The sequence below is a fragment of the Diadema antillarum genome, unplaced genomic scaffold (genome assembly GCF_040938485.1).
Source record: "Diadema antillarum isolate AM-2024a unplaced genomic scaffold, OU_Dant_1.0 seq00000941_RagTag, whole genome shotgun sequence".
NCBI lineage: Eukaryota > Metazoa > Echinodermata > Echinoidea > Diadematoida > Diadematidae > Diadema > Diadema antillarum.
In genome coordinates this window covers 569-11,412 of record NW_027271791.1, presented here as the reverse complement: position 1 = coordinate 11,412, position 10,844 = coordinate 569, and the positions used below count along the sequence as shown (strand labels likewise).

General features: G+C 39.7%; 1 protein-coding gene across 1 annotated transcript; it reads right to left on the bottom strand.

The window, feature by feature from the left end:
- Positions 1-2,452: 2,452 nt before the first annotated feature.
- LOC139741627 (uncharacterized) lies at positions 2,453-9,616 on the bottom strand. Its single transcript, XM_071652204.1, has 4 exons — positions 9,390-9,616; positions 6,645-6,788; positions 5,457-5,684; positions 2,453-3,323 (listed from the first exon to the last, which is right to left on the bottom strand). The coding sequence occupies exons 1-4, from the start codon at positions 9,510-9,512 to the stop codon at positions 3,060-3,062; spliced, it is 759 nt and encodes a 252-aa protein (XP_071508305.1). The 5' UTR covers positions 9,513-9,616; the 3' UTR covers positions 2,453-3,059.
- Between the last annotated feature and the right edge of the window lie 1,228 nt (positions 9,617-10,844).

Genomic DNA, 10,844 nt, shown 5'->3' with positions numbered 1-10,844 from the left:
CGGATTTTTGCGACTTATGAGATAATAATTTGAGTGCGACACGCGATCCATACGGTGAATATTGTGTAAGCTCGGTGATCCATGTCAACAAAAGATACAGTTTTCACATTGGGCACGGGCCAGGAAAAAACAGTGTGTGTGTGTGTGTGTCTGTGTGTGTGTGCGCTCCCAATATGAAAGCGTTATCTTTCGTTGACGTGGATCAACGAGCTTACACAATTCACGGTATGGAATGCGTGTCGCACCCAAATTATTATCTCATAAGTCGCCAAAAATTGAAAATGACTGCATTTACAGAATTTGGTGTAGAATAAAAAGTACAGAACTAAACTTTAATGATTTTGGTATCATGGTCTTTTGCGGAAGATGCTTTTTCTAATGATGTCAAAAAATATATCACTTTTAGAACGCAAGCTGCTGAAAATCCACCGTTTCGCTTTTTTTGGGACACCCGGTATATATATATATATATATAATATACACACACATATACATACATACATACATACATACATACATACATACATATATACATATATGTGTACACACACATATGGTAGATACATGTGCATGCAGACAAATCTGTTAATATTCACATATTCATTCAAATGGCAAAGTAGCATGAATCCATATCGCAGCCCCTCTCAGTTTTCACTGCACTCTTAGACTAAAATCTAGGTCTAAAACATCGCAACAAAGGACATAGAAGACCTGTCAAAACCTAGAGCATAAACTTGACAAATAGGGAAAAAATGATGAAGTTGCACACAGGCAAATCTTGACAGGTTATTGCCTTTAATTGCCTTACATTTGTCAATGAATACTTATGACATGAAAACAAACATATATAGCAAACAAAATACTGTAAGTATTAGAAAACCACCATTCACTTTGCCAAATGTCCCTTGATTACTCTTAATCGCCACTGTACAATTCATACATATATTCAAAATTGAATACTGCTCGGTAGTATACAGTGATATGTACACTATTTCTCGAATTACAGGGGAATTTACATAAAAATATATATATCTGAATGAATGCAGCAAAATACGTACAAAACGTGAGTGGAGTTGGAGGAAAATCAGACAATCCAAGAATAAGAGGAGTGCAACAATTTGTGATGTCACATAATGATATAAAGGAAATAAAAGAGAAGTTCTCAAAATAATCCTTTAAGTTATAAATGAAATTGATAAAAAAGATGTTATCGTAAAAAGTTACTGAAATATTCTGACATTAATATGACTGTCCCTGCCCTCTATACTATCATATTGTTTTCCTACAGTGACATCACCAATTGTTGTGGTCTTCTTCATATGCAGTAATGAGGGCACATGGATTTATCACAAACTTGAAATTTACATTTGAACGGATTGTGTGAATACAATCACCCTTCACTGATGTGTAGTATGTCACAGCATTCTCAAAATCAAGATTTCCAGTTGGGATTATTTCCCCATTAATTGCCATTCTACCCATCACTCAAAGATTTCCCTTCACAATCTCTAACAAATCAATAATCACTCTAGTTCATGATTTTCCTTCACAACCTGCAACAAAAAAAGTCACACCTTTACATTTGGGACAAAATAGGATACATGTAAAAGAAGCAGTAAAACAAAGCAAATCCAATTACAGCAATAAATGTGTGAATGTCATTGAGAATGAGTTCAAAGATATTTAATTTGGGCAAGATTCTTGAATCAGCTCTAAAGATGATTAAATTTCAGATTTTCCTATGAATAGTTTGCTCCACAAGGTGTGTTAAATATTACATATACGTTATAACACTTGGTATGACAAGCATAACAACAACAAAATCTTGCTTATCTAGGCCTAAAAGCCATCTCGTGTACAAAATATTTGGTACCTGGATACAATGGACGAAGAGGCCAACCAACCAACCAACTAATAAACAACACACTGACTCCACTATAACCTATCTAAACCTTTGTTTGGCCGAGGAAAACATTTAGATGAATGTACCTTGCTGTTTTTTGTATCAATGTGCCATTGTTGCTTTTTTTTGTCCCAACTTTTTCATTTACGTATGGATAAAAGCAAGAAACATTGATGCTATCATTGCCATTTCTCTGTAGTTTGTCACATTACTGATAGTCAGACCAGTACAAAAAGACATGGTACACATTTAAGGGCTGTTCACAATTATCAACATTTTTACAAGCGTACAAACTGTACGCCGGGTGGGGAGGGGGTCAACACCCGGCGTATGCTTTCCAATTTCGAAAAATGTTGATCCATATTCTCGCGCCCATTCCGTCTGATCACGGCCTCTCGTCTCGCTCGCGTGTGCTAGTATTCCCGCGCGCCCACAATGCAAGAAGTAGAACACAAATACAAGCATGGAAATGCCCAGTGCGTGACGAGAAATATCCCACTCGGTATCGACCAAAGAGCGTACAACCCTTTGGTTGCTAAAGCACCAGGATGAGGAGGGACACAAACTGAAAAAAAGGCAGACCAAGCAAGAACTGGACACAGTGAAAATAATGCGAACAAAAAATCAATATTTTTCTCCGTACACTTTAATGGGGGAGGGAGGGGGGTCTTGAAAAGTGTATGGTTTGTACACTTGTGAAAATGTTGATAATTGTGAATGACCCCTTACAAAGATTGCCTCATTAAACAGTGCTACATACAATGTATTCATTGAAGTGATTACCATATTTCCTACGCACTCATTATGAGGTATATCGCTGATCGACAAACCTTTATATCTTCTCAAAAAAAGAGGTCCCTTTGCTATTCCCTGATCAAGAATCACAAGTATTCCTATCTTGGAACAAGTTGAGGTCTGCAAGGACATTTTAGAAGTGAAAAATGAACTCTCATGATCCATAATTTTATGATGACAGCTGGTAATATATGGCATACTCATACTCTCAAAATATAATGATCACTGCAAGTCAACCATCCTCACATACAGTACTGGTGACAAGTTGTCATATTGTACTACCAGTACTTGGAAGGCAATGATCCTATGACATCACATCATTTTTAAAAGACAGACTGAAAGATCCTTTCACATGGACGGACTATTTCTTCTCCCTGGGAACCCGTCCAAGCAAGTGGAACTCTTTGTTTGGCTTCATATCAAAGAGGTGGGCCATACGATTGGACAGTGCAAAGAATGCAGCCACACTGCCAATCTGGAAGGCATCGTCTCGGTCCAGACCGTGTGCTTGCAGGTTGGCAAAGTGGGCATCGGTGATTGGCTCATTTGTGCACACAGCCATGGCCAGGTCCAGTATGGCGCGCTGGCGATCATCGAGCTCTGCTGCACGCCAATTGGCTGCAACCTGCAGGGGTTTAAAAATAATAATTGCAAAGAGTTCCTGGTCATTCCATCATGTGATCTAGATCTAGAGTATAGCGCCCCCCCCCCCCCTTTTTGGCACAATACATAGGGTGTAACCACTTTTGGCCACCCCCCCCCCCCCACTATTTATCTTCTTTTCTTTTTTTTACAAGGCTGATGAAATCTGAAAGTAGGAGTGCAGGTAAGGTCTCCTTGGTTTTTTATTTTTGTTTGCTTGTGAGCTGAAAAAACCCCGGAAGTGGAATTAAAAAGTTGCGCTGAAGACCATTTTTTTTTTTTTTTTGCTTGTTAGCTGATGACATCCGGAAGTGGAATTAGAAAGTTGCGCTGAAGACCTTTTTTTTTTTGCTTGTTAGCTGATGAATCCCAGAGGTGGCACCAGAAATATAAACTGCCCCCCAACACAACGTGGCGCCAGCCGCGTATAGTTTGATCTAATGCATATCTAACAAGAGACCCGCGGGTCTAGCGCTCACCTGAGTATCGCAAGTTCACCTTTCACGCAGTCACTAATCTAAATTATTCACAGCTCTACCAAAATTTGACGAGGCATTCTCAAGTGGAAGATGAAAATGTACAATAAGGGCCCAATTTTTTCAAGATTCCTTAATTTGGGGGAATTGGGGCCCCCTGGGGCCCTCTGGGTGGGGCATGGTGCCCAGTTTGATAAATTGAGATCCTGACCACCTAGGGATGCTACCTGCCAAGTTTGACAAAAATCCATCATGAGGTTTTCAGGAAGAAGATGAAAATGTACAATTCAGGCCTCCATTTGGACCCTTCCAACCACCCCCCCCCCCCACCCCCAAGAGGGGCACCCCTGGATCTCCTATGAACAAACTTGAAACTACAGTCATTACTGTACTCACTCATAGTATTATCTCAGCTCTATAACTTCTGATTCTAGAGAAGATTTTTAAAGATTCCTTCATTTGGGGGGTTTGGGCCCCCTGGGGGCCCCCTGGGCGGGGCATGGTGCCCATTTTAACAAATTGAGATCCTAACCCCCTAGGGATGCTACCTGCCAAGTTTGGTGAAAATGGATCATGGGGTTCTCAAGAAGAAGATAAAAATGTACAATTTAGGCCCCATTAGGACCCCTCCTCACCCCCACCCCCCCCCCCCCCCCCCCCCCCCCCCCGGGTCCAAAGGGGGGCACCCCTGATTCTGCCATGAACAAACTTGAAACTACAGTCATCAATGTGCTAACTCATAGTATTAACTTAGCTCTATCACTTCTGGTTCTAGAGAAGAAGATTTTTGCGGATTCCTTAATTTTGGGGGGTTTGGGCCCCCCCTGGGGGCCCCCTGGGTGGGTCATGGTGCCCATTTTAACAAATGGAGTTCCTAACCCCCTAGGGATGCTACCTGCCAAGTTTGGTGAAAATGGGTCATGGAGTTCTCAAGAAGAAGATGAAAATGTACAATTTAGGCCCCATTAGAACCCTTCCCCACCCCGCTCCCCTGGGTCCCAAGGGGGGCACCCCTGATTCTGCCATGAACAAACTTGAAACTACAGTCATCAATGTACTAACTCATATTATTAACTTAGCTCTATCACTTCTGGTTCTAGAGAAGAAGATTTTTACAGATTCCTTAATTTTGGGGGGTTTGGGCCCCCCTGGGGGCCCCCTGGGTGGGGCATGGTGCCCATTTTAACAAATTGAGTTCCTAACCCCCTAGGGATGCTACCTGCCAAGTTTGATGAAAATCGGTCTTGGGGTTTTCAAGAAGAAGATGAAAATGTAAAAAGTTTACGCACGACGCACGACGGACGACGGACGACGGACTACGGACGACGGACGACGGACGACGGACGACGCACGACGCACGACGCACGACGGACGCCGGACGAAGGGCGATCGCAATAGCTCACTTGAGCCTTTGGCTCAGGTGAGCTAAAAAGGGGGGGGGGAGGGTGTGTTACTCTTTCTGAGAGAATTGCATTCAATATGGAGTTACATAAACCAAGGCAAACTTCCCAACAAATAAAAAGATTATTCCATCTGAGGGAAAACAAAAAACAAAAAAACCCTCCCTACATGGTTAAGATACATAGCCATAGCTGTGCCAAAAAGATGAAGATCTAAATAGTATCATTACTGAGTTTTACCTGGTCTGCAAGAACTGGATTTTTACTGTAGACTCTGTGAAGTGCTCCGTGGGCAACGATGCAGTACATGCAGTTGTTGGCGGCACTCGTTGCCACGACGATGAGTTCCTTGTCAGCCTTGGTAAGGTTCCCGCTGTCCACCATCAACATGTTGTGGTATTGAAAGAATGCGCGGAAAGAGTCTGGATGGTAGGAGTACGCCTTGAAGACATTTGGCAGAAAACCACTCTCCGGGGAAGATGGAAGAAAAAAAAGAAGCAAGGACATTAGATATTTTGCATCCGTAAAGTCACAACACAAATGTTAGAAATGAAGTTCATAGCTTTTCAAGTCAAATAAACAAGACAATACTAGATTACCATGGTAGGTTTGTATACGAAGATGACTCTAGAAGACTCTTTATCTGTCATTGAAAACTACTAGACTTCCCGTTATATTACGCATCAATGTTTCACAATCTGTATGACCATGTCAAACCACTTTGACAATGGCGAGCATTATCAATTGAAATGTAAAACAGATACGCACAATCTCTCCCAATATTTTCTTCATTCAGATGATCATAGTGAATATGTATTTGTGACAGGCAAGGAAGCTTTTATATATATATATACATGGTGTATATACATAATACATATATTATATATAGCAGGGCTCGACACTAACGGTGGCCCGGTGGCCCAGGGCCACCAAAATTGAAAGTTGGGCCACCAAATTTCAAAAAAGGGCAAATTTGGTGGCCCACCTCGGGCCACCAATTTTTTTTGAAAAGTACGTCAATTAATTCGTAACTTTTTGCGCCGGAAATTAGTAGTTATATTTGTTTAAAGGATGGATGAAAAGGACTGAATGAGTGCCTGAGAGTGAGTGTTGCGAGTTTGTTGAGGTTTATTTATGAGTAGATGTATGTCCAACTTCCAATTCTTACTATGACTGGATAAAACTTAGATATTTGACTAAATAAAAAAAAACAGGACTTTTAATGTTTTTTATTGTTTTTTTTTCGGGGCCACCAAAAATTTGAAATTGAGGATTTTGGTGGCCCCATCGGGCCACCAAATAAAAAGGTTAGTGTCGAGCCCTGTATATACATATTATATCAACATGCATTTAAAAAGCCTCAGCAACATCCACACAGTCCTCTCTCCCAGCATCCTCAAGGAACAGGAAAAGCAAAATATGACCTACCTTCTCTTCAACGACATCCATGGCCTCTTGGAGGTCTTCCGGCAGAGTCTTGCGATCAGGAAGTGGGAAGCGACAGCTGTCAGCATCATCATTCCTCCTACAAGATGTGTGAACAGATCTTGCTCCTACACACATTGCCGGTATCTGGAGGATAAAGACAAATCAAAAACTGAAAAAGAATCCATTTATCCACCTGGGACAAAATTTTGATTTCACATGTTTGCAATTACGTCCAGCAAACTCGCTTTTGTGGATTTCCTAGATATGGTTTATTGCATCAATATTTTGATATGTCCTGCATGATTGTTGAAAGGATTTATTCAATAACAGCCCTGCAGCTGATGGCTTCACATGCAATTTTAGTCACACAGTATTGTGCAAAACAAACAAAACTCTCTCCTCACAGTACTAAAGATCTGCATCACAACTGATACTTCAATTGTTTGACATAGTCCTCAACCTTTAATTGATTTGGTCCAGACCACAAAGTACATTGCAGGAAGCAAAGTGTTTTTTTTTTAAGTAAAAACTTCAGATATAAAAAAAAAGGAAGTAGATGATTATGTAAATGAATGCACAATGAGTCAATCAAAGATTGGCCTGATATTCACATAAATGTGTAATGTATACTGTCTATATTTGACATCTTTAATCAGTTAGTATACCTAACATAATATCAGTGAAAGCAACAAAAAAACAAAAATCAACTCAATAGAAACTTCTAAATTGCAGACCATTTGAAAAGTCAGTTTTGCAGAATTCTTTAAAGTCCTTGTAAGTTATATCTAAATGGTAATCTTGCAGTACTCCTTTGTAGATTTTCCAAAATAAAGCCAAAATATCATACACTCAATTTATCATTATTATTATTATCATTATTATCATTATTATTATTATCATTATTATTTATTCGGCAATTCAACATACAATACAAGCGGACATAAAATACAAACAGAAAATCGTATTACATGATATAAAAATTGTGGTGATTCCAGGTGCATGCCGCAGGTTGCCAGGGGAGGAAAAGGCAAACTTAATCACCTAGGCTCGAGACCTTCCTCCCCGACCAGTGCATGCATCCAGAATCAGCTATATCAATGTTAAAGTTACACAGTTGCAAACATTATCAAATAATATATTATTACACAAAAATGCACTGCATTCAAATACAAATTTGACAAGAACTATCACTGAATATGACCGATGCCCCACCCTGACCTAATGGTGTTAGCTCATCCAGCAAAACTGGTGATTTGATGTTCTTTCGAAAAAACAAACCCCAAAACAAACAAACAAAGTATTATTGTGGTACCATGGCAGTACATTGCCCAACGATGATCAAAAACATATTCTGCTCATTTCAAAACTGATCATTCTGTTTCTGATAGGAATACAGTTTAATCTTAATAGCGGGTTTATTGTTCTCCTCTGAGTTAATAAACCTCATGGCAGGGTGCTACATAATTTATTTTTTTTTTAATATATTTTTTTAAAACTTGCTTTGTCAGGCAAGCAGACTTTCAAATTATTGCAGAACACTTGCCCAAACAAGAATTTTACTAGCCAGAAAAGAAAGTTCAAAAATGAAAAAGAAAATGACACAAAAACTCCCTTGTACGTCAAGAGCCTGATAAAACACAATCATTATTCGAATAAGCAGCACACGTTGATTCACGCACAATTTAATAAACACATTAAAGTAACAAACTTGGTTTCGACATCGAGTGTTGGTGTTGTTTTGCATTGGGGCTTTTCCATGTAGGCCTATAAAGTGTTGGAAAGTTTCTAAAATGAAATTAAAATGTGTTGCGCACAGTGCATCACTAAATTTAAATAGTCATCACCTTTGCCTTTGGCCTTCTGTGGGCTTGACGGAGGAATAGTGAAAAAAGGTGCCTTCGAAACTTTTTGTTTGCCCAATTTGAGCATTTTTTTTCTCATTGTTCTAAAACACTTGCCTGACTTTGATTTTCACTTGCCCCAGGCAATCGGGCAAGTGCTCATCTAAGGTGTAGGTTTATCAATGCAAAGTATAACTATAAACTGTTTATCTTTGTCATCTTGCCGTGTTGTAACTGCACATCCCATCCCACTTCAGTTCACTTCAAAGCTGCTTCATCGCAAGTTTCACAAATTCAAGAAAGGTGCCTTTTTATGTTTTTGATGCTAGATACCAAAAGCGGGACATGTGGCGCAACATCACAACAAAAGATTCAACTGTTTTACGCAACGAACAAGTACATAATTACGCTTGTGACATATGTCAATTGATATCAAACCCTGCCCTGGTTTAAATTTAATGTTTAATTGGTAGGAATTTGGAGTGATTTTTTTAATCTCTCTCTATACTCAAGATTATAGTCTAGTCTCTAGCTGTCTGCTGCACAGCTGCATGCCGCGTGCGTGTGCAAGAAACAGCAACTTGAACAAGTATTGAAGTAAAAAGTATTGTAATCTGACCATACATCGACTCATTATATTTACATTTATATACAGCGTTGAAATAGAGCGGGTATACTTTTATAATTCTATAGTAAGGCTGCCCTATAGTAATAGCAGTAACAGAGTTTCTAACACATGACAATGCTTTTGCTGTTCGATTTTTGTTTGTATCAAACTTCGTGATTTTGTCTATCGAGGCGTGGCGAACTTCGTCACGCTACCCTGGCTACGCTAAACGCTATGCGTAGAAAGCCGGCTGCTTGCTGCGCCGTAATGGTAACCGAAGTGAACCGTGGGCCCTACCTGGATCTGTTGCTGACGAGACATGCATGTCCGATGTCGGGTGACCACTACTCTCGCTGATGCAAAGGAAGAAGCCAGTCGATTGTACACAAAAGAAGATGTCATCCTCATACAAGCAGCCATTTTTTCACAACTTGCAGCAACGTAGGAGAGAGGTTTGCAAAATGCCCCACACACTCGTACAGTTACAACGACTTCAGCATAATGTAGATTATATAGGCCTGCATTCACCCATGTCACGCACTGGTAACATATCACATATCACAGCTCTTAGAAGTAAGTGGGATGAACGTTTATTAAACTATGGAATGCAATATGTAAAAAAAAAAAAATCGTTATTTGCAATCTATCTTAATCCTTCTCTCAAAGCATATACGATTCATGCTGGTAAATCTGTTTCATGTACATAATTGTACTCAAGTCACAATAATCATGGAAACTCTGGAAAGATCTTCCATTGTATTAAACATCGATCTTGGGATTCAGTCAGTAAACAGTCTGATCAATCAGTTCGAATACATATATCGCGCTCCATACCATTCGGGAGGGGTGGGGTGGGTGAAGCCAAGGAGAACCCGAGGCTTCAAGTTTGATAGGCAAATATACAACCACGTAAAAATATAAACAGTGGAGTTATAAAGATAAATCGGGTGAAAAAAATGTGCCAGGTTAACTACTGGATCTGAGGTAAAAGTCGGAGAAAGTTGAACATAAGGCCAAATATTTCATCTTATTGCTGTCACTGACACGTAGACCGTTCAGTTCAGTTCAGTTCGATTTTATATCGAGAGAATTTTTTTATAGGAGAATTTTTGAAAATCTGTGTGTGATAATGGCGTTTTCTTGCATCTAAACCAATACTATTTTTGGTATAGAGGTCATCGCCAAATTACCCCCCCCCCCCCCCATGATGGTCCCCGGATATTTTTTTTTTTTTTTTTTTTTTTGGGGGGGGGGGGAGTTGCAACCCCCACCCCCCACCCCCCACCCCCCCCCCCTCTAGATCCGCTTCTGGTGTATCTGACCACAGAATAGGAAAAAAAAAACATGACATTCATAGTATCATAATCACAATCTTTAAGGTATAAACATAACAATGAGATCAAAGGAATCGAGGATACGTGCACTTGTTTCAGAATAATGGAGGAAGAAAAAACCTGCAGGAGCCTGCCGTCTTTAAGCACATGCTTGATAGTGATGGTTGCAGCCTCAGAAACTCAAAAGGAAATAAGAAACATCATAACACATTTACAAAATGGCCAATTTCCCATTGAAATACTTTGTGCTAATTTTGTGGCGTCCGCAAGGGGATGCCAGTGGAATAAAAACGAAAAAGAAAAAGAAAAAGCAACATGTGCAGAGTAGTGAATAAAGTGCATTTAATAAGTGCAGTGAAAATTGTTTTTATTAATTATTACTATAAATCAAGTAAAACAAATTTTATGGATGTGAGTA